This window comes from Rattus rattus, chromosome 11, assembly GCF_011064425.1.
Source record: "Rattus rattus isolate New Zealand chromosome 11, Rrattus_CSIRO_v1, whole genome shotgun sequence".
Lineage (NCBI taxonomy): Eukaryota > Metazoa > Chordata > Mammalia > Rodentia > Muridae > Rattus > Rattus rattus.
The window spans coordinates 18208482-18232430 of record NC_046164.1 but is presented as its reverse complement, the minus strand read 5'-3'; the positions used below and the strand labels follow the sequence as shown (position 1 = coordinate 18232430).

The 23949-nt window shown below is 50.2% G+C and overlaps 3 protein-coding genes across 3 annotated transcripts in view; 2 read left to right on the top strand and 1 right to left on the bottom strand.

The window, feature by feature from the left end:
* The first annotated feature begins 5401 nt into the window (after positions 1–5401).
* Positions 5402–13024, top strand: Slc49a3 (solute carrier family 49 member 3). The gene is made up of 10 exons (XM_032916664.1): positions 5402–5901; positions 8382–8540; positions 8807–9020; positions 9198–9274; positions 9727–9864; positions 9950–10066; positions 10459–10611; positions 10881–11038; positions 11371–11480; positions 12539–13024. Exons 1-10 carry the CDS (start codon positions 5755–5757, stop codon positions 12814–12816), a joined length of 1551 nt encoding a protein of 516 aa, XP_032772555.1. The 5' UTR covers positions 5402–5754; the 3' UTR covers positions 12817–13024.
* Positions 13025–20066: 7042 nt separating this feature from the next.
* On the top strand, positions 20067–21279 carry Atp5me (ATP synthase membrane subunit e). Its single transcript, XM_032916662.1, has 4 exons — positions 20067–20199; positions 20445–20499; positions 20700–20798; positions 21194–21279. Exons 1-4 carry the CDS (start codon positions 20164–20166, stop codon positions 21217–21219), a joined length of 216 nt encoding a protein of 71 aa, XP_032772553.1. The 5' UTR covers positions 20067–20163; the 3' UTR covers positions 21220–21279.
* A 1811-nt stretch (positions 21280–23090) lies between these two features.
* The window catches only part of Pde6b (phosphodiesterase 6B), a 43796-nt gene continuing 42937 nt past the window's right edge, over positions 23091–23949 (bottom strand). Inside the window, exon 22 of the mRNA XM_032916390.1 lies at positions 23091–23325. Coding sequence (XP_032772281.1) covers positions 23264–23325 — 62 coding nt within the window. The 3' untranslated portion in view covers positions 23091–23263. The remainder of the gene's footprint in view (positions 23326–23949) is intronic.

Below are 23949 nucleotides of genomic sequence, written 5' to 3'. Positions count from 1 at the left end.
CTAGAGTCCTGTGCAAGAGCACCATGTGCTCTTCCACTGCAGCGCCGTCTCTCCAGCCCCTGAAGAGACATCTCTCTTTATGTCTGCATATTCTTGAAAACTAGGAGCCCCTGAACACTTAAACAAAAAAGCATATCGTCATTTCTATATGCACAAAGGACAGACCATACTAAAACCTAAATGTTATCCAAGGATGTGATACATTAGCACAGACTAAACACCAGTTTCAGTCTAAGATAAATGCACAGTGTAGACATCAGATTTTATTACGCAAAGGTACAGAAGCTGGGGGGTGTGACTACATAGTAGAGACTAGCATGGCCTGTACAAGGATCTGTGTTCACCCCTCATTAGCACAAACACATCTGCTATCTCACACCACACTTGAGCAGAAAATGCCTAGTGTTACATATACAGATGGGAAAACCAAAGACTTCACTTCTTTTTTTATTTTTTATTTTTTTTAAGATTTATTTTTATTTTATGTATGTGAATACACCATCGTTGTCTTCCGACACACCAGAAGAGGGCATCAGATCCCTCTACAGATAGTTGTGAGCCATTATGCGGTTGCTGGGAATTGAACTCAGGACCTCTGGAAGAACAGTCAGTGCTCTTAACCTCTGAGCCATCTCTCCAGCCCTTTTATTAATTTTTTAAAAATAATATTTATTTATTTATTTATTTATTTATTTATTTATTTATTTATTTATTAGGTATATAGTATTCTGCCTGCATGTATGCCTGCAGACCAGAAGAGGGCACCAGATCTCATTACAGGTGGTTTTGAGCCACCATGTGGTTGCTGGAAATGGAACTCAGGACCTCTGGAAGAGCAGCCAGTACTCTTAACCTCTGACCCATCTCTCCAACCCAAGACTTCACTTCTTTAAGGGACTAATAAGTCTGGAGCCATGCAGTCCTGGGGTATGGGCTACAAGCTGGACTACAGAGACTTTCTGGCTTCCATCCTGGGGCTTGTAAGAGCTCTGGGGCTTGATGGGAAAGGGAAGAAGTGGGCATCTGGGGGCCTTACCGTAGGATCCAAATAGATCCCACATAACAACGATGAGAGACCTCTCTCAAAAAGGAAACAAAAAGGCTCATGTTCTAGCAATGGATCCCTTTCCATGGCCATGAGGCTGATGTCACTGTCAGTCAGATTGAGGTACCTGAGAGCCTGGATATGCTGACATATGGGGGTGGGTATCATTGTGGTTTTCCAGCAGGTGAGTCCTGGTTAGATTAGTGAGGCACAGGTGAGTCACTGGATAGATACAGGAGGGAGGCATGCTGTTGGAACCAGATAGGTCTGGGAGGCTCTACACAGCTGTATGTGGGTACCTGAAAGCCTGGGTGGAGGAATGTCCCATAGGTGAAGGGCTTGTCTTTCCTCCGCCCTTGTTTTCCCAAGATACAGCCATTCACTACCCAAACATTTGGAATGGCAGATGGAGGCCCTTGCCCTAGACATCCCCAACACTCTGTGGGAGGAGCAGATGAACACCAGTAAATAACCAGGCAGAGCTCCTGGCTTCATCTCATCTCAGAGAGTATTTAATTCCTCTTAGTGTCCCAGGAAAAAAAAGGGGGGCCTAGCCTCATGCTCCAACTGTAGCAGTTACTGAGTTTTTGATAAGATGCTATTTGGGGGAAGACCAACTGGCCTAAGAATGCTGGTTTGAAATGCTGGAAGAAATTCGACTTTGGCTTTAAATGAAGGGAAAGACACTGAACATAGATTTCACCATGGCTAGGGGTTGAATGATAAGCCCCTGGAGATGGTCACCCAGAAGATGCCAGGCTTCCTTTGGTGATTGCCAAGGGCATCCCCCACATGTAGCTCCCTCTAAGGTGTGAGGATGGTAACTTGTTGAGATTTGAGCAAAATGGTCACATTGACTACAAGAGTATAAAAAGTCACCATCTGCAAACAAATGCAGGTCCTATGTCACAGGGATTCTTATAATTAAATTAGCTGTGTTGAAATAATTGTAGATTCTACACACACACACACACACACACACACACACACACACACACAGGGTGGCAGGGGAAGAACCTTTCTGTTGTTTTGTAAAGGTGACAGCTCATAGGACACAAGAGTTGAGCACCACAGACTTGATAGGGCGCTGGTGGCCCACTCATCTCCCTAAGCCTCTCTGGCTTTGTTCCTGCTTGTTCACTTGTTTCTGAACTTTACATAGCTATATCCTACGTGTGTCCCATGTGTGTCCACCTCCGTGGCCACATAAAGGATATCATCAACATAACAAAGCCCTTCTGTGTCACCTTCACAACCCACCCTCTCTCTCCCTGCCCAGTCTCTGACCCACTACCAATCTGTTCTCCAGTTCTTAAAAAAAAATCGTTATATAAATATTGTGTTGGTCTATTTGGGGTTCCTGTGATGAGGTGCCTGAGTCTGGGTAACCTGACAAGAAAAGAGCTTTTGTTTGTTACACAGTGCTGGAGGGTCAAGCGTTTGGCCCAGCCGTCATGTCAATGCTGGTGAGTACCTATTGGTGAATGGTGTCACAATGAAGGGAGCATTGCTAGAGCCAGTTAGCATGCTGGCAGAGAGGAAGCCAGAGTGAGTGGATGGGCTACGATTGGTCCTCTCTTCCCTTCCCCATCCCTTTTTCTTCCAGTGTTGGATGTGGACCTCAGGGCCTTGCCTGTTCTAAACAAGTGTCCCACCACTGAGCTAAGTCCCTAGCACCCAAGCTCTTTTTAAATAATAATTTTTGAGAACCAACTAAGGGGTCCCATGAGAATTGGAGAGCTATGTGTCTTCCAAAAGCAGCACCTCAAATGATCTGAAGATTCCCACTAGGACCCAGGTTTTAAAGTCTCTTCCATCTCAACATCACCACTTTGAGGGCAAAGCTTCTAGCACAAAAACACTTGGGAAATACACCCAGATAATAGGAGACCATTGCGAATGGACGCACACAGCGTATAGCCTGGAGGGCTAGCTTCTATCCCCTCACTCTGTCTATCCAGGTTGTTGTATTAGCTCTTCGTTCCTGAGTAATATTCCACGGTGCCTCTACTGCTGTGACCACTCGCTGACTGAAGGACAGACACCTGGGTGTTGACACTGTTTTCGATGATCACAAATGAAGCTGCTGCAGGTTTTTATCTCTTGCGGATAAAGCTCATGACGGCAATGGCTGAGTTATAGCTACATTCTTAGTTCTACAAGAAGGAAGCTTCCGACTTGTTTTCTACAGCCTTGACAACATTTAGAATTGTCAGTATTTTTTATTTTATGGTATTAGCTCAGTGTGGGTTTTTTTTGTTTGTTTGTTTGTTTTGTGTTTTGAGACAGGGTTTCTCTGTGTAGACTGGCCTCAAACTCAAATTCACCTACCTCTGAGTGCTGATATTAAAGGCGTGTTCCACCACCATCAGGAGTTCACCGTGTGTTTTTTTTTGTTTGTTTGTTTCTTTGTTTTGTTTTTAAGATTTATTTGTTATATATGAGTACATTGTAGCTGTCTTCAGACACACCAAAAGAGGGCATCAGATCCCATTGCAGATGGTTGCGAGCCACCATGTGGTTGCTGGGATTTGAACTCAGGACCTCTGGAGGAGCAGTCAGTGCTCTTAACCGCTGAGCCATCTCTCCAGCCTGCTCACTGTGGTTTTACGTCAAATTCTGGTGGCTAATGAAGTTTGTCATTAAGCCTTATTTGCCACCTGTGTTTTTTTTCTCTTTTGCTCATATCCTTAATTGGATTTTAAAAACACCATGTAGTAGTCCTTTTTTGGATCTGTGGTTTGCAAATATTTTCTTGCAATCGCTGTGTAGAAAAACCTCTTGATAGAAACCGCATTAACCTTACAGGCCAAGTCAGATAAAACTAATATTAGCTAGCATGCTGAGTCTTTCATTATGGGAATAAAGTATACTTGTCCATTTCTCTTGTTGATTTATTTCATAAGTGTTGTTCAATTTTAGCATATTAATGCCATACCTGTTTACAGCTAAATATTTTATATAGTTCATTTGTTTGTTTGTTTTTGTTTTTCGAGACAGTGTTTCTCTATGTAGCCCTGGTTGTCCTGGGACTCACTCTGTAGCCGGGGCCTGGCCTCAAACTCACAGAGATCCGCCTGCCTCTGCCTCCCAAGTGCTAGGATTAAAGGCGTTTGCCACCAGAGTCTGGCTGCTGAGTATTATTTTTGACCGTACTGAAATCGTGAATGTACTATGTTTCATTTTGATTTCCACATCTCCCACATTGGTATCGTGTTTAGGAAGGCAGCTGTTGATTACGTACTGACCTTATACTTGATAACTTTGTGGAACTCACCTACATAGCACAAGCACCCTAAGAGAGTGTGGATGGAGGTGGATCAAAGATTTAGAGATGTGGCAATACAGGAGGTAACCGTGGTGATGGCTCCATTTGGTGATCGGCTTAGATACTACCTAAACCAGAAGCTGGTGACAGGCATGTTCCCACCTAAAGCGAGGGTCCTGAACAGTGAAGCCTGACCTGTCCTCTCAGTCTCCCAGGTAGAATGTCAGGACATCAAAACCCCAGCCCAGAGCAGCTCCAGGCCGTAGGAGGAGGGCAGAGGCAGGTAGGTCTTGGCCTCAAAGAGGGCAAGGATCACAGGCTTTATGGTTCTCAGAGTGGGTCTGCCCCTTTCAGGTCACCACCAGGTTTTGCTCATTTTCTCCTTACTGGACAGGGCTTCACCTACAAATGGGAGAATCCGTCTGACATGTGCAGAGCCCCACTAAGAACACGCCAAAGGTTGGAACCACACAATAAGCTTGTTCAGACCTGTGTGGCTGACGGGTGATACCATCCAATGTTGAAGAAAAACAGCAGGAACACCGGGAGGTAGAGGCCAGCCTAGGCTATGCCACTGAGACTTCTGCTCAAAACTCAAATCCCTAAGCCCAAGGAATGAACAAAAAGGAATAGTAATCCTGAGGGCTAGACCATCGTGGGAGGGGGGAAGCCTCCTCACTGAGAAAAAGTCGCCTCCTGCCTGCCCCTGCTTGGTCAGTCCTCCTATTCCTTCACAGCGCGGCTTTCTCGGTCCTACCAGCTCTTCACTCACTCACACTAGTCTGAATAGGGTTTTTGGCACTCTGGTCTTCTCTTTAACAAGTCGGACTAAACGCAGTGGCGAGTGTCAGATGACTCTTGTCAACTGCTTTAAGCCAGAGTCCGGTGACTCATGGGCAAATTAAAGAGTCTTAAGTGAGGTCAGGAGCTGCCTACTCTGGAAGCTGTCTACTCAGGAAGCTGTGGACTTGAAGGCAGGGATGGTGTAACTAGGCTCAGCCTTTCCTCGCCCTTCACCCCGCCTTTCTCCTCTAGGAGGAGTCTAGTGACAGGCCTGGATTGGAGGCTTTTGGAACTTTTCCCTGTCTCCTCCTCCAGGCTGGCCTCAGGCCTTTCATGAACCTCAAGAATTTGGGAGGACCTTTAAGGAAAAGCAAACTTTGCTGAAGTAGAGACCCATTTCCCGCACCTACCACCGTGGACGTGTTCATGGTACAGGCCATACACACTTGTATCCAAATTACCTCTTAAAAGGAAATTTTTGTCCTCCGGTTTTCAACTCGGCTTCTGTCCGAGGGTAATCCTGGTTTCTTTTCACCGAACTTGTCCTTTGGGGCGGAGACTAACCAGATCATTCCGCCCCGCCCTGCTCCTGGGACAGCCTACCCACCGTTGCAGCGCTTTGCAGTGTAATGCAAGTGGGCGGCCCGCAGACACTGGGATGGCCCGGACTATGGACCGGCTGGAAGCCTGCAACAGCCCGGGAACATCTGGGACCCCCGGAGACGCGTTGCCTGGTCCCCGTGTATATGCGCGCCGCTGGGTCTTTCTGCTGGTGGTTAGCCTCCTGAGCTGCTCCAACGCGATGGTACAAGGGTGCTGGGCGGGCGGGGCTGGGTCTTTCCTGCAGCCCCAGCGCCAATTGTTTCCGTCACGGAAAACCTTTCTTTGGCTCAAAAAGTTGTAGAAGAGGGGCAAGTGCCTGTCCTTCCTGGCATGGATCAGCCAGGGAAAGAGATCTCTTAGTCTCAAAGAAACATGTTGCTTTCTCATACTGTCTCGTGTGTCCCAAATGCTGATGTCAGGGGCCCTCTTCATCCATCAGGGGCAGTTAGCCTGCAAGTGATCTTCCCGAGGTACACAGTACCTGAGTTTGAGTGGGGAGAGAGCATGGAGCTGCTATCATCTGCCGCTCAGAGACTGAACCTTTCTGGTGCTGGATCTCCCTAGAACCTGTAAAGGAACTTTGGGTCACATGTGGCCACTCAGCTGGATAGGTAGCATTTGGGCTTACAGCTATAAATTGTAACAAGTGTAGTTCACATAGTGCCAAGCATGTGGGAGCATGAAGCCCACTGGTCACAGTGGAGCCCCAGCCAGAATCGTGACCATTAATATCAGGTGTAGATGGGTGTCAAGCACACTATGGGTTCAGTTCCCAACCGGCTTTCCATGTGAACAAGCACTAGGTTGATTCCCATGGCCTGTTCTTTTTTCCCCTGCTGTACTGGTTGTGAAGAAACAGCTTTGAATGCAAGTATACTAACCGTGGTGGCAATATCAGATACTTCTCTCCGGGTAGCTACCTTTGCTGAGACTTGTCACTGTGGGTTGGCTCAAAGGTCCCCTTTCTAACATTGGAAAACGTAACTGGTTTGGGGTGGATGTCTGAGGACACATGGAGAAAGCTACTTGGGTTTTACCTTTTTGTAGATGCAGCAAGTTCCTGGACTCATGGGTGATGTCCTGCTGTCCTAATGGAGATAGAATATTACCCTGATTCTATGAATTGTCACGGTCCTGGCTTGGTCCCCATTATGACCAGGGGGCTTCACGTTTAGTCATGCTTTCTAACCTAAGTCCCTGATCATTCATCTGTAGCAGTGACTGGGGGGCCAGGGTTCTGAGAGAACAGCCTGAGGGGGCACGCACAACAGGGCTTACATGAGACCAAGAGATGGACCGGTGTTTTGGATGGGAAGGAGATCAGGGGCTGTCAGGATGAAACTGAAAGCTGGTTGAAGGTATTTTCCTTCTTATTCTTGTACAATGAGGTGGATGGATTTTTTTTCCCTCCACCTATCTGCTGTCTTACACATGCTAGAGCTCTCTCTGCCCACTTTTATGTGGAGCCATAGCTCTGGGAGGAGCAAGGACAACCTTGTGAGACTTGTGAACACGTTCTGTTAGCATACCCTGTCTGCTTTGAGAAGCCAGGCAGGAGGCAGCTAGGCCTGTATCAGCTGCTTTCTAAGCCTGGGAGATCTGTTTCTTGTGTTGTCCTGAGGAGGGGGGAAAAAAAAAGGAAGAAAATGCAGCCGTTGCACAACCTCGGGGTTTGTGGTGGGGAAGCCTGGGTCTCTCTGTTCAACTCTGGAGGGTGTGACCCTCTGTCATGCTCAGTAGGGTTCAGCGGGAACGTTGATTTGGGACATACCCAGTTGGGCTATATATTCTTTCTACTGCTTGATGACTCCTTCTCTCTACCCAGCTTTCCATACTTCTTCCAGAAAATAAAATCCCTCCACTCTACACTCCTCTGCTTTTGGGAGAGTATGTGCAGAGAGAGATGCCATTGATTCTATCCCATCTCTAAAGAAGTCCTGGGCTCTGAACTCATCTGTCCTTGGCTCTGTTTGCCCCCTCCTTGATCCTTATGCATGTCCCGAGCCCCTAAGGCATCACTATCCATCACCACCCACCAGACCTCATCATCTCCCCAAAATGTGTTCCTTATCCATTGTGTCTCAGCACATTGCTCAACCATGAAATCTGAACCCATGGCTACCATCTGCCCTGACCCCCATTTCTCCCTCTCTTACCCTGTGTGCTCCAGTACTGTGCCCTTAAGTGTTATGACTTACTCAGTGTCCAGGATATCCCACCCAGTGAGATCCTGGCTTCTCTGTCTCATCGCTCACACCCAAGTCCCAGCTGCTCGCTCTCTTCCTCCTCTCACCTTTCACACAGTGCCTCCCAGGCAGTGGACACTAACCCTATTGACTGACTTCCGCTTCCTCAGAGGATCAAGTCAATCCTAATTAGATTCGTGGTCCTGCAGTCCCCGAACAGGTTTCTGGCCTCTGTGTCTGCCTCCAGGCTGGTTCGTGGTCCACTGCCAATTAGGCTGTAGTCCATGCCTGTCTGCTTTCCTGGTTTGTAACAGAGTAAACACGGTTCTCTAGCGACCCCAAATTTCTATTAGGCTGTGTCCGTATAACCTTCGCGGCTACCCTTACATCCCAGCTCCTCGCCTGAGCTAGCCAAATGGAGATCATAGGCTTCAGCCAGAGCAGAGACGGCTAGGTGATGTCTGTGACCTGTAGCTGACGTCCATGTATCCCATAGCTCTGGCTCACCTTCGCGCCCGTAGCAGACACCATAGCGCAGCACTTCTCCCTGTCCATGGACCAGATCAACTGGCTGTCACTAATATACCTTGTGTTATCCATCCCATTTGGCATGGCAGCCATATGGGTTCTGGACTCTGTTGGCCTCCGCGGGGCGGTAAGTCAGAATCCATTCCATTCCTGCGTGGGGTGGGCGGGCTGGGGACCCTTTGACTTTGGGTGCAAAACCCTGATCCCTTCAGATTAGACTCCCTTAGCCCCACCTGCTAGGCTTCCCAGCCAAGCAGCTTGGGGGAGCAGGTAGTTATTGGGGTGTGGAGTGGTAGTTATAGGTGTGGGCCTATAAGCTATGGATAGGCATCTGGAGATACGGATGTTGAGGCTCTAGGCTAGCATCTAATCTCTGACTGTCCATTTCTGCAGACTATCCTGGGTGCATGGTTGAATTTTTCTGGGAGTTTGCTACGTGCTGTGCCGTGCTTGGCTGTCAGGATCCCCAGTCCCTTTGCCTTCTTCATGAGTGGCCAGAGCCTCTGTGCCCTGGCCCAGACCCTGGTCATCTCTTCTCCAGCCAAGCTGGCTGCCTTGTGGTTTCCAGAGCACCAGCGAGCCACAGCTAACATGATCGGCACCATGTGTGAGTCCAGGGATGGGACCTCTGCAACCTGGGTTCAGCTCATAGGCCCTGCTGGGTGTCTGTAATCTACTCCCTGGCTTGGGCCAAGGCCAAGGTGCACAAACCAGGAAGGATTCATCCCAAGGGCTGGGGTGAGGCTTGTCACGGCTGATCTGATACAACTGTTTTTCTATCCAGCAAATCCTCTGGGCATCCTAATAGCAAATGTGCTGTCTCCTGCCCTCGTCAAGAAAGCAGAAGACATCCCTATGATGGTGAGGGCCTTGCGATTGATTATCTTGCATGTGGCATGTGTGCTGCGTGAGCTTGAGCATATATACATAGACTTGTGTACACAGCACCTAAGGTCGTTGTTCCCGGGTGCGGTATATACTCACATTTGCTGGTATGACGTACGTACGTGGATGTGTTAGCATCATCTTCTTATGTAGCGATAAGTTCGGAGCATCGGGAAGTTGGGCTGGTGTCATCAAGGAGGGAATTACCCTTGAGTGGTGTTCTGAAAGCTAGGCTCCACATGACGCTGTGAAGAATACTGAAGAATACCTGGGGGGTGGAGTGATACAACCCCCCAAAGGGCCTAGGTTTGCCGACTCTCTGGAGATGAAAGGCAGGAGGCGGCTATTAAGGTGGGCAAAGCAGACTGAGACATGTGGGGGGCGCATGTCAGTGTGACTTCTTTGTGACACTCAGAACCTCTCCCCAGCTTGGCATCTACATCGTTCCTGCTGCCCTGGCCTGTCTGTTGGCCACTGTCTGCCTCTGGGAGAGTGTGCCTCCTACCCCACCGTCCGCAGGGGCTGCCAGCTCTACTTCAGAGAGTTTCCTCCACGGTCTCAAACTGGTGGGTGATGCAGGCTCTGGGGGCAGGGAAGCTGTGATCAGAAACCTGTTAGGGCTTCTGAGTTAAGGGCTGTTTTTCCCTCTAGCTCATGAAGAATAAGGCCTATGTCATCCTGGCCGTATGCTTCGGTGGTGGCATCGGTGTCTTCTCCAGCTTCTCAGCCCTCCTGGAACAGATCTTTTGTGCCAACGGCTACTCTAATGTAAGTAGTAGCCCTGTCTAAAGAACGGCTCTGCCTCTGCCAGGGTTACCTACTGTTTCTGAGCGCTCAGTGTTCACCCCTGATAGAGATTAGATCAGCATCCTCTCAAGCAGGTGGTAGTCATGGCTGTTTATATATCCCAGGGCCATGACCTCTGGCGGGTATGGGTCTCTCATGGGCAATAGGCACGGACCCAGGGTCTGTGGGTTATCTGTGGTGATGCCCTTTCCCTTTATTGGTGTGCTCATTGCAGAAAATCCACCTTAGGAGGCGGCTTGGCAGGGCCGTCTGGCCTGGTCCTTTGGAACTGCCCTGGTGATGGTATATGCCCGCGGGAGCTCTAGAGGCTCCCTGCCTCCTGATGGTTCTCAGTGTTCCCTCCACACTTCCAGGAGTTCTCAGGCCTCTGTGGGGCTCTCTTCATCGTGTTTGGAATTTTGGGGGCACTGCTTCTAGGCCTGTACGTGGACCGGACCAAGCACTTCACCGAAGCCACCAAGATCGGCCTCTGTTTGACTTCCCTGACCTTCGTGGCCTTCGCTCTGGTGAGACTGTTAGGAACAAAGACTGCCCACCCAGGATGGAGGGATACTATGGCAGGCAGGAGAGTAGGGGGCAGCAGGTACAGTGGTGGCTTGCCAAGAGCAAGTGACTCGGCGTCAAACCTGTTCTATGCCTGAGGGTAGCCTGGGTAGAAGTGGCTTCACTGCCACATTCATGTCACCCAGTCTAGGAGCTCAGGGGTGGGGGCAGGGTGTGTGTGTCATGTCTCACTGCCATCCCTGTTCCATTTTTCTCTACCCCTTGGTACCAGGTATCCCAGCTGCAGGGACAGACCTTTGCACTGGCTGCCATCTGCTCCCTCCTTGGGCTCTTTGGCTTCTCGGTGGCACCTGTGGTCATGGAGCTGGCAGTTGAGTGTTCGTTTCCTGTGGGTGAGGGTGCCTCTGCTGGCTTGATCTTTGTCCTGGGGTGAGTAACCTGTTACACTCACCTCCTCTCCTAAGGCGTGGACTCTTTCCCTCACCGTGCCTGAGCCACATGTCCCAGGCTCCTGATCCATGAAGCTAGGAACTTGCTTCCTCTGGCCAGGGATGAGCATGTACTTGCTGTGTGCAAGCCTGGGCCAGCTGCATGTGCAAACCTGGGCCAGCTGCAAGGCAGGTGTGGATAAGGACAATGTACTGCCCCGGGAGTAACAGGGGTTGTAGTGGTTGGCACAGATGTTGTTCCCTGCCCACAATGACATTAAACATGGTGGACAGAGAGTTTTTCTGCCCAGGCTGAGGGCCCTGTGTATTCAGGCAGGCCGAGGGTGTGCTCATCATGCTGCTATTGACGGCAGTGACTGTGCGGCGAACGGGCCCATCCTTCTCTACCTGCCAGCAGGGTGAGGACCCTCTGGACTGGACAGGTAAGAGTCTGTGCCTAGGTGAGTGTTTGGTCCTAGAGATAAGGCCAGGAAGATCTTTCCAGGAAGATAAGGATAGTAGGAGGCCTGGTCCAGTTGAGAACTTTGATTTTGGTTGCTCCTTAATCCCCCAGTGCAGCACCAGTTGGTGTAAGCATGAAATAGTATGGTCAGATGCCTAGGCTCTGTTTGTGGGTGTAGCTCAAAGATGCTGACACGAATCCAGCATTGTGTAAGGTGTTTCAAAAATCCAGGAAAATAGATTAAGATCTTAGACAGAACTGAGATCTTGGAGAGAAAAAGAGACAAGGACAGAAACAGAAATACAGAAATGCACATAAAAATACAGAGACACGGAGAGGGAGCTATAAAGAGAGTCTACCTGGACAGACAGAAGGGGCAGTGGGAGTGGATTAGAGATAGACAGGGATAAAGACAGAGATACAAAGAGACAGGAAGATTGAAAGAGCGGCCAGCAGGCAAGCAGGCAGGCAGGCAGGCAGGCAGGCAGGCAGGCAGGCAGACAGAGACAGGCAGACAGACAGGCAGGCAGACAGACAGACAGCAGGCAGACAGACAGGCAGGCAGGCAGACAGACAGACAGGCAGGCAGGCAGGCAGGCAGGAAGACAGACAGGCAGGCAGACAGACAGGCAGACAGCAGACAGACAGACAGGCAGACAGACAGGCAGGCAGACAGACAGGGCAGACAGACAGGCAGACAGACAGGCAGGCAGACAGGCAGGCAGACAGACAGGCAGGCAGGCAGACAGACAGGCAGGCAGGCAGACAGACAGAGGCAGGGAGATGTGGCAATGACAGTGGGTAGAACAGTAGTGGCACACCCATGTCCCATAACTCATGATTCCTCCCTGTTGGAGCCTGGGTCTGGGAACATTCTGAGAACTAGTGAAGGTTTAGATCAGTACTGTTTCCAGACCTCTCTGTGGTCGCCATCACTGGGGTTGGCTGGGTCAGGTCTACCAAGGCTTCACTATGGTGGGAACTGGGGGCTCTGGCTGCCTGGACAGTTGAGGTACAGGCCTGTGCTTGTGTCCCTAGTGTCCCTGCTGCTAATGGCTGGCCTATGCACCCTTTTCACCTGTGTCTTGGTGATCTTCTTCAACACACCATACCGGCGCCTGGAGGCTGAGTCTGGAGGATCCTCTTCACCCACGATATGTGCCGGGGATCCAAGGAATGAAAGCCCCACCCAAGTGGCACCATTTGAGACTCCTGGCTTGACACCTCCAGACGACGCCTTGCAGGAAGCTCCTGGGCCTGCTTCTGTCCCCAAAGGACACTCAGAATGGACAGAGACCATGACCAGAAATGTCTAGTAAAGCATAGGGTTGCTGGGGTCTCTTTGTACCAGCAAGCCCTCTGACAGGGACACACAGTCCTTAACAGACCCAGGGTATGATTAGGATGGCCTTTTGGTCCTCAGGAAGACTGTGGTGGAATTGAAAATAACTGCTGTTGAATGGATACCGGTCAGTTAGGGTGGACCCTGGCCAAGCCATATTTATGGTGGCTACTGCAGAGGCCTGTGCAAAGGGAGGGAGTTAGAGACTCCTGGCATAAGACCTGGGGAGTTCTAAAGGCTATGGCATGACCAGTCTGAGGCAGACAGGTGTAGGAAGAACTTGTCTCCACTGTCTCACCAGGCAGTGAGCCCGATTCTAAAACAGCACAGAGGGTGGTGAGCTGGTCTGAGCAGAGTAGGGAACACATTCCCTGCAATGAACACCCCTAGGGACGTTTATGTGTCCAGCTTTATTGAGTGATTGAGCAGCATATACTTCCTCCTCCACACGGGTAAGCATAGAGCTCAACACTCTGTGGTCTAGGTCGCCAGCCACAGCAATGAAGGCAAACACCAGCATCTGAGTTAGGTGGGGTATCGAGGGGGAAGTCATGGTGGTGGTGGTAGGAGGAGGAGAGACAAGGTTCCTGGGCTCCAGCAGCTCTGACACTGTAAATTACAGGCACTAAACTCCTTTCAGTGGGTTCCCGACTCTGGTTTGACCTGGTCAGGGGTGAAAAAGGTCAGTGGGCCAAGGGCCAGGCCAGGGAAGGGGCTGGGGATGTATGCAAAGTAAGGTCAGAAGAGAGATTGGAGGAAGTGGGGCGGAGAGGGGTGGGAGAAGGGAAGCTGTAGGGGAGAGGGAAATGGAGGGAAGAAAGGGGTGGGATACTGTGAGTGATGTGTTGGTGGGAGTGGTAAATAAATGGTATAGACATGCTGGAAACCTAGACCTTATTCCTGCCTCTTAGTCTCTGCTCTATTATTGAGCTGGCCAGCAGTAGGGTGCTGGTCTATCCTTCTGGGGGAATGTTGCCTCTAGCTGCCCACTAATATGCTTGGGCTTGGAAAAGCCACAGGAGTGGGGCTGGGGGTTGGGCAGATCTCATGTGCACTCAGCCTGTTGGCTCGGAACATAAGTAGACCTTTGGTCTTGAGAGTGGAAAAGTGACCAATTAGGCTGCTCTGAGGAAGAGTGGAAAGTTCCCTCTTGTAGCTCCTCTTGTGGGAGGCCCAACATAGGCCTGCCTCTCTCAGTGTCTGCTGCTCTATTACTGAGCTGGCCAGCGGCAGGGTGCTGATCTATCCTTCTGGGGGAATGTTGCCTCTAGCTGTCCTCTGATATGCTTGGGCTTTTAGAATGTCCCTGTCTCTGTCATGACTCACAGCAGATACCGGATGGGGTAAGAGGCAAACGCCTGGGATACCAGACTGTTTCTTTTTCCTAGTGCTGTGTGTAAGTAGTCCATATGAGAAGGAGGTAAGGCAGCAACAGATGGATAGACAACGGCACCCTGGGTAATGAAGGCCCAAATGGCAGGAATCAGTTAGTTATTCTGCTCTTAGGGTCTCAGGGTAGCCATCAAATGCCCTAGAGTTAGAGCTCAAGAGGGGCTGGTGAGGTGGGCTTGGGGCCCAGGCGCTGTCTCTTTTCAGGGTCGGTGTTCTGTAGACCCCAAACCAGCACTCATTTGTAGGTTAATGTCAAGGTGATACATGATTGGACGGTAGAGAGTGGGGCAGGACAAAGTTTTTGTAAGGCAGGAGAGAGAAGGAAGGAGGGGGGATCAAGATGGAGTCCACAGAGGAGGATGGTTCAGATTTAGGTGAACTTGATCGATTTTATCTTGTCTAGGTGGGCGGTTTATGTCTTTATCAATTGGCAGTGAATTTATAGTGTGGATGAATTGGGGATTGAGAATTTAACATGTTCTCAAATATAGAGAAGGTAGGCACTAGGGAACCACCATCTCAGATAAAAAGTAACTGCCTTTCCCAGCTTCTAAGGTAGGACCAAAAGTCCCTTCCCCCTCCACCCCCAACCCAGGAGTGTCTCATGGTGAGCAACTATGAGAGAACAGGCTCTGGGTCAGCTGAAGTGGCTTGGAGAGGGTGGGAGAAGAGCTGGCATCTGGTTCTGAGATGACGAGCAGGCCCACCCATACAGACCCTCTTCTAAGCCCACAAGGTAAGTCTAAGGGAGGTGTCAGGGAGGGGAACAGGACTGGCTGTCATCTACTGGGTTGCCTTCCCAGTCCCTGCCTCAAACCCATCCCAGGCTTTTCTAACCATCCTGGACACACTCTGCCAGATCTAAACAAACCAGGGCCTTGAATAGCTACTCTGAAACCCTGAGAGTAGAGTCCTTTGGAATAGCTAAGGGAAACTGAACAAACCTAGAGTTGGCCATAACACCCCCAAATAAAAGGGTGAATCAGCATTGAGGGGCAATGCCCTTGCTCTGCTTAAGGAAGAGGTCACACCTATTCAGGGAAGTGTTAAGTGTCCTGCCGGTTCTCTTTGTCAATGAAGCTGTCTCTGTTCTTATCCATGAGTGTGAAGGGCTGAGAGTCAATGCCAGACTTATTGCGTTGCTGGTCGCCTAGTGCTGGTGCCCCAGCTCCTACCCTTACCCCTCACACCTGGCTCTGCTCCATCAAAGGGACAAGTACCGGCTGTGTGAGGGGTTCCCAGAGAGCAAAGGCAGACTCCCCTAGAACTTCCAGATCTGAGTCCTGCTTAGAATTAGAGAAGACATTGGAGAGTACCCTCTGGATATGCAGTTCTGTTTTCCATCTTCTTGGTCTTCCTGCTGTCTTGAGAGGCAGGAGTGCCAAGGATGAGGGCTTTGAGGCAATTAGGGGAACACTCGGGGACACCCCCTGTTTTGGGAGACTTCACTCCAGATGAAGGAACTGTACACTGGAGGATCTAAGCAGCCCGCTATGTCCAATCCTAGAGGGCTTCAGGGTGAATGAACTCCAAGGATGGGCTCATTTCTGGCATCCAGTTTTCTGAAGGTCCAGGCCCTCCCTCATTCTCCCCAGTCTGTCGCCATGGCAGCTGCAGGGCATGTATCTCTACACCCACACCATTCTTTATGATCACATGAGCAAACACACACAGAGACATCCATGTGTAAGTGAATACATACACACACTTGGATGTCCTTGCCCGGCCTCTCATCACCTGCTCACCACGCCTGAGTCTTGCCTACCCAGGATCCAGCTCCTGCCTGTCTTAAGATGGTGCCTGGTCCCATAAGACAGTCAGACTTATGACTTGCCTACAAGGACACTTGGTTGCCACTTCCTACAAGGACAGGCTGAAGATGGCCACCCCAGAGGACCGGACAATTGCAGAGTGAACCCAGGTCGTGTTGTGGTAACTCAGATAAGCCTTTTCTCAGCCTACGCTCTGAGTGGTTTTACTCTGCCAAGGATGCTACATCTCCAGGGCATGTGTAGCATTACTGGCCAAAGGCAGGGCATCATCCTAGGCAACTGGGCTCAGCTGGGGCAGCAGAAAGCTAGGTGCTAAGGATAGAGTGCTATCTTTTCTAGACAAGCAGATGAATGGCTCTGATCCAAGAACTTAGGTTTTGTTTTGTTTTGTTTTGTTTTTAAGACAGGGCTTTTCTGTGTATCCCTGGCTGACCTGGAACTCACTTTGTAGACCAAGCTGGCCTCAAACTCAGAGTATTTGCCTGCCTCTGACTCCCTAGTGCTAGGATTGTGCTGCCTCAGCCTGGTAAAGAATTTATGTTTTGTTCTTGATGTATCAAGCCTTTCATGTCACTGATTTCTACTTTCAGGCTAACTGGCAGACCCAGGACCCATTGTGCTGCCACTTCTGGCCCCTCTGTAGCTGGGCCATGGGCAATAACATTTCTGAGGGAGAAGAGCCTTAGAGATGATTAGACTGCCTGCAATGGGGTCAGTCTTGACATGGTCCTCAGGTTTCCTACGCATCTGACGGGCAAAGTTCAGGGAAGCAAATTGACGTGTATCCTGTCACTGGTGCCAGACACTGGATTTCTGGGGTGAGAATAAGGGCAGGAGATATGGGAGTGGGCCTGCAGGCTGCATGGGATGAGGGAGTCTAGGAAATACAATGAAGTGAGCAGGTGGGATTTCCCCCACAGTCCCATAAGTTGGAGGCCTATGCCAGGTAAGAGCAGCAGGAAGTAGGACACGGCAGGAAGTAGCAGCCACAGATGGGACAAGTGGGGAAGGATTGTGCATCTAATAGCTGGGCAACCCCTACCCTGGTACATTTCTAAACTGTGACATCTTCCACGTTACCAGAGATGGGAGTCTGTCCAGGTGTAGGAAGGATAGTTTAGAGTAAAGGGCCTCGGTTGGGCTTAGCCCAGCCACAAGGGTGGTAAGTTCTGAATTTGAGATAGGACCCCAGGGAGGACCTTGGCTGAGCCTGGGCACAGCACTAAAGATAGCAGCACACTGAGAATATTTAGATTCAGCACACAGCTGTCTCCAACAGGTGCAGGATCCTCCTAGTGGCGTCCTAAGCAGTTCTCGTATCTGTGTACCACCACTGGGCAGATGGTCCTCTAAGAAAGCAAAAGTGAGCCAGTAAGCAGTGTTCCCCCATGATTCCTGGCTCTGCTCCTGCTTGAGTTCCTGTCCTGACTTTTCTCTGTGATGGACACGTACAAACCAAATAGAGCAAGCCCTCCGGGTTGCTCTTGGTTATGGTCCTCACAGCAATCAAAAGCAAGCTGGAAGCGTTCCTGCTTTCTCGGTTTAGTGCTTTGAATAACTTTTCTAGGTTTGGAACCTGTTTTTGTCTTTAAACTGAGTTGATCTACAGATGTGGTGAGAATCAGGACATGTAAACCTCAAAACTGTATATTTGGTTTTAGAGGCTGAAGAGCCGCTTTCCCCCTCTACTCTCCCCAAATGGTATCCCACTCTCTGGGGGGCTCTTAGAGTTAAATCTGCCACCCCATTCCCCCAGACTGCTGGGTGTGTTCTCTTCCCAGGAATGGCTCCTTCCAGTTAGTCTTGGCCTGTCGGGAGGACAAATTCTTTGGGATTCCCATAAGTTTGTTCTTTGCCAGATAGTGCCCATGTCAGAGGTTAGTCTCTGTGAGGTTCCATTGGACCACCTCTGCTTTACCCTCAGGCTCCCCTGTACAGCTGCAGCCTCAAGAGCAGACAAAGCTGCCTTGCTTCCTCCTCTAGGATTTCACCCAGGCATTCAGTACAGGGTATTCCCACCCAGGCATTCAGTACGGGCTATTCCCACCCAGGCATTCAGTACAGGGTATTCCCGCCCCAGCATTCAGTACAGGGTATTCCCACCCAGGTATTCAGTACAGGGTATTCCCACCCAGGCATTCAGTGTAGGTTATTTCCACCCAGGCATTCAGTACAGGGTATTCCCACCCGGGCATTCAGTGCAGGGTATTCCCACCCAGGCATTCAGTGCAGGGTATTCCCACCCAGGCATTCAGTACAGGGTATTCCCACTCCCTACCTTAACCTACTGCCTATAAATGACGCCTAGCTATAGCAGATGCCAAGCCATTCGTGTATATGCTTGTGACAGTGTGTATACTGTAAGCCTCCTCTGCCTCTGCTCCATGTAGCTTCTGTGCACCCAGCCCTTGGTCCACACTCCTCTTGGACCCCAGAGTCGCGTCCAGTTCTGGAAGCCTGAGCTGCTAAGGAGTCTGATTTATTTTAAGATTTAGTGAGGGAAACCTGTTTGGTCACACAAGGTTATCTAACCAGTTGCGCAGATGGCCACAGAGGTGAAGGAGTTTATTTGGTGCCTTGTAGGTCAGCATGCCTTTGCAGCTTCCTCGGGGAGCAGTGAGTTGGAAGGAGGTCAGGAATCTCACTGTGGCTCAGGTAGAGATGGGCTTGAGGAACTGAAGGTCAGACGTACCAAAGGCAAGATAAGAGTATGTGGTGCACATGGCCTGGGTCGTTCTCTTCTCTGTTTAGGAAAATTTCTAGGATTCCAACAGAAGAGTTCCAGGACTTGGATTCCAGACCAAAGTAGGCATAGTTCCAGGACCTACGGTGGTGTGGCTCCTCTTCTGATGGCCCAGGAGAGCTAAGCACCTATTATGAGTCCTGGAGTTTTCATTGCTGCATTTTATCCACTTTATATTCATAGTTATGTTCTATATATATATATGTATATATATATATATATATATATATATTTAAGAGACAGGAAAACATACCCCATCCCTACAGACTGTGTACCTTTCCAAGCCCTGATACAAAGCAAAACTGAGGAAGATGGCTCAATCGACAGCCTTAGGGAGATTTCAAATCACTATGGGGCATTGGCATAAAGCCAGCCATTCAGTGGGTGGCTACAAACCTTACCATGACAGATGTTCACAGAGACTGCTTGCCAGTAATGGACCCAGCTGGTAATCAGCTTGTCTCCTGCTTGCCCCATCCCTGGACAACTTCTGTGCAGGCCAGAGATTCTCAACTTTCTTAATGCTGTGGCCCTTTAATACAGCTCTTTATGTGACCCCCAACCACAACATTATCTACATTGCTGCTTTATAACTGTAATCTTGCCACTGTTATGAGTCACAATGTAAATATTTTTGAAAATAAGGGTTTGCCAAAGGGATCATGACCTACAGGTTGAGAACTGCTGGTCTAGACGGGCATGGCTGCTAGAGAGGTACGCACTCTGGGGACACGGACTGCAGAAAGATAGTTTGGCGATCTGGGTGCCTCATGGTTCATCCCCACCAGGCCTGGAGATGAGGTCATTAGGACTCAGGACCTCTGTTCCTGAGAGTGTGGGCAGGGAGACCCAGGGGTTAGCCCCATTTGGATGACCATCACCTGTAAGGCCCCAAACATACAGAGGAGGACGTTACTAACTCTGGGCGAGAAAACACTGGCCAGAGGACATATGCGTCCGAGGCTGGAAGTTGCAGGAAAGCCCTGGAAGGTTGCTGAACTCTCAGGAAGAGCCAATACAAGTTCTGTAATCTCCTGCCCTGTCCCCCGCATCCATTGGGCCGCCCCCGTCGGCCAGGTGTTCTCGTCTGTTCCACGAGACGAAGGAATTGTTTGCGTGCTCCAGTCCACAACAGGTGGGCGACGGATTCCAGGGCTTGTGGTTCTTCACACGTCGATGCGGAAGTAACGAGGCTCTGCGTCTCCACCCTTCTGAAGCCATCTTGCACTAACAGCCCAGAGACTTCGCACGGGAAAGCGGTAACCAGCCTCTTGGGAACGCACTGCTATCCTCCAGTCGCTAGGGGGAAGCATTTGCGCTGCGGCGCATGCGCTTTCCTGGCTTCAGGAGGCGTCTTGGCGTTCTTGCTGGCTTCCGCCCCAGGTGAGCTTCCGGCGCGGAGGTCACGGACAAAATGGTGCCCCCGGTTCAGGTCTCTCCGCTCATCAAGGTGAATCCCCTTCACCGTCACTGCGCGGTGCTCACAGCCCTTGTATGCCCCCTTTCCCTTCTCCTCCCCTGACTTAGCATTGCCCACCCTCGAGACTGCCGGCTGTGGTCTCCAAGCAATCCCCGGCCTGCAACCCTTGCACACACACCCGCCCATTGCTCCCTCTCCCAGTCCTCCTCCATCTCCGACCCTGCGATCCCCTTGTCCCACCGGTGTTCCTTCTGCTCTAACGTTTTGTTCTGCAGTTCGGCCGGTACTCCGCTCTGATCCTCGGCATGGCATACGGCGCCAAGCGCTACAGTGAGTTTGGGGACTGGGAGGGCGGGATTCCGGGGAGAGACACCTAGCTGTGTGACACTGCTCGGGCCAGCACCTCCTCGGGAGGGAAATAATTCTAGGCCAGAGGGGAGCAGGTGGGGACAGCTATCCGGAGATTCTGGAGTCGGCTTTTTCACGAAGCAGCATTTTTAGGGAAGAAGTTAATTGCTTCCACTCCCCAGGTTACCTAAAACCCCGGGCAGAGGAGGAGAGGAGAATAGCAGCGGAGGAAAAGAAGAGACTAGATGAGTTGAAACGGATTGAGAGAGAACTGGCAGAAGGTATGGTTTTTAGCCCCTCCCAACACCCCCGAGGTTTCTGGAAGTAGCTGCTGTTTAGTGGACCAGGGGCTACCTCATCCCATGACGCTTTTGTCCAGTGCTGCCCTCCGTAGAGCCTGTGGAGCAGGGGAAGCACACTACCCTTCTCTTGGGTGGCATCTGCAAATTCCCTTTCCTTTCAAGAGGCTACTGCTGAGCAGGCTCTCTGACCCCTCTCTGTTGACTTCCTGTAGATTCCAGTCAGATGGAGAAGGCAGTTGGGGATGCAAGGGATGGTTTTAGTGATGAAGTTAGGTTCTCTTGGAGTTAGATTGTGAATTGTTTAAGAACTGAAGTCCCCCATAAGGTGGCCCGAGTCTGTATGATGTGTGACATGGTCTCCTTTCACTTTTCAGCTCAAGATGTCAGCATTTTCAAGTGAGGCGGCAGTGATCTTGCTTTTCTCTTGTCGTTGAGGATGAATAAAGCTTCATTGTGTGATGCTCTGGCTTCCTCTCATTACTGCCTTGGTTGTTTGCTGCTAGGCACCAGCTCTGTGGTTCTGTCCTGGCTTTTTCTCCTGTAGGGGCTTGGGTGGGGGTGGGGTATGTGGAGTTTCAAAGGAATTAATGATCCTTACCCAACACACATACAAAGTAAAGCTCAGAAGCATGTGAGGAGTACTGAAGGGTGCAGTGGTAAGTCCAAATTGGGACCCCAGGGATGCCAGGGTAATAGAGTGGCCTAGCCTCCTGGTTGCAGCTTGCTCTGCTCTGTGCTCTTCTGCTTATGTCTGCAGCTCAGGGCCCTGCACAGGGGGAAAGGTGGGGGTTGATGCCTTCACAGTAACATGGGTCTAAGTGACCTAAAGCTGAACTATTCAAGGAGACCTGGATGACTGGGCTCCTGTGTCCAACTGGGGTGATACTTAGTTCTTGACACAAACTAGACGCTCGGGAAGAGGGAACCTCAATTGAGGAATTGTCTAAGAGTTTGGCTTGTGGGCATGTCTGTGGGGCATTTTCTTAATCGATGGTTAATTTGTGGAAGTGCCTAGCCCACTGGGTGGTACCACCACTGGGCAGATGGTCCTCTAAGAAAGCAAAAGTGAGCCAGTAAGCAGTGTTCCCCCGTGATTCCTGGCTCTGCTCCTGCTGAGTTCCTGTCCTGACTGTTCTCTGTGATGGACACGTACAAACCAAATAGAGCAAGCCCTCCGGGTTGCTCTTGGTTATGGTCCTCACAGCAATCAAAAGCAAGCTGGAAGCGTTCCTGCTTCCTCGGTTTAGTGCTTTGAATAACTTTTCTAGGTTTGGAGCCTGTTTTTGTCTTTAAACTGAGTTGATCTACAGATGTGGTGAGAATCAGGACATGTAAACCTCAAAACTGTATATTTGGTTTTAGAGGCTGAAGAGCCACTTTCCCCCTCTACTCTCCCCAAATGGTATCCCACTCTCTGGGGCTCTTAGAGTTAAATCTGCCACCCCATTCCCCCGGAGTGCTAAAGGCAAACTGCTGGGTGTGTTCTCTTCCCAGGAATGGCTCCTTCCAGTTAGTCTTGGCCTGTCGGGAGGACAAATTCTTTGGGATTCCCATAAGTTTGTTCTTTGCCAGATAGTGCCCATGTCAGAGGTTAGTCTTGTGAGGTTCCATTGGACCGCCTCTGCTTTACCCTCAGGCTCCCCTATACAGCTACAGCCTCAAGAACAGACAAAGCTGCTGTGAGTCCTCCTTTAGGGTTCCACCCAGGCATTCAGTACAGGGTATTCCCACCCAGGCATTCAGTGCAGGGTATTCCCACCCAGGCATTCAGTACGGGGTATTCCCACCCAGGCATTCAGTGCAGGGTGTTCCCACCTAGGCATTCTGTACGGGGTATTCCCACCTAGGCATTCTGTACGGGGTATTCCCACCCAGGCATTCTGTACGGGGTATTCCCACTCAGGCATTCAAGTATGGGGTATTCCCACTCAGGCATTCAAGTATAGGGTATTCCCACTCAGGCATTCCGTACGGGGTATTCCCATTTAGGCCACTTGCATTTGATCTCAGCTCTGCTCACAGCCTTGGCCCAGCAGTTTTTCAACAGGCCAAATATAATGTGGCCTCCAATGCTGTTAGTATGTGTAATACTGGCAAGTTATTTTCTCTTGTGTTGTTCTGACTTCCTGGGCATATGTATTTACTGAAGCAGATGGGACAGGATACATACGTACAATAGTAGGGCTCTGATTCCAGACACATTTCACAGATCCATTACAAAGATCTCTGTGGGAACTTTATCAAACCAGATGAATATTATGGGCTACACCATTTAACTTATTCATAGTTGGTTTTAATTTGTAAAAACACCTTTAAAGTTTCAAAACATCCAAAGTTTGATCTTTTTCCCCCCCTGTTCCTAATATCTTACACCAAACTGCTATAGGCAGAGTCCATACCCAGTGGGTGAGTGGCAGGAGGGACCCAAAGCCATGAGATAGGGCTTATAGAATACAGCAGGTCGAGGACTTGGGTGCTGGACCACCATTGCAAATTTCTGTGCCCGCTGCAAAAGAAAATAGAGTGTGAGGCTTTGTCTTCTACACCCAGTGCCCTCTACCCCTGCAGGTTTCCCTGCAGGGGCTGAACTAGATCTGTAGCCAACCCAAGCCGATTACACTGAGCCTTGCTTAGCCCTTGAGCCCCTTCGGTCACTATGCCCTGATTACTTTCAGTCCTGACCTCCCATGACCCAGAAGCTGGCCCTGGAGAACCCCAGGTCCAGGGTAAACAAACCCTGGAAAAGATAAGACAGTGTCACTGGGCTTCTGATCTGGGGTGCATCGGCTTGTTCAACTGACTTACACGATACAGGGTAAGCACTGCGCCTCCTTAACTCTTAGCTCACTGTGGTGGTTTTTTTTGTTTGTTTGGTTTTTTTTTTTTGCCTTTTTGTTGTTTGATTCATGTTTTCTCTCGTTTCTGAGGGTAGCTGGGGTAGGGGGTATGAGATACGCTCCATGAGGAATAGCATGGATGGATGGAGCATCCCTTGGCTCCAGAGCCTGACTCAGCTGTTGTGCTATGCAAATTAGCTGCCTTGCTGCTTGCTTGGTGTTTCTCTGCCATTTTACAGCATTGACTTAGGGGTTAACTATGAGCCCATCCCGGTTCTCTGAGGGGCCCAGAC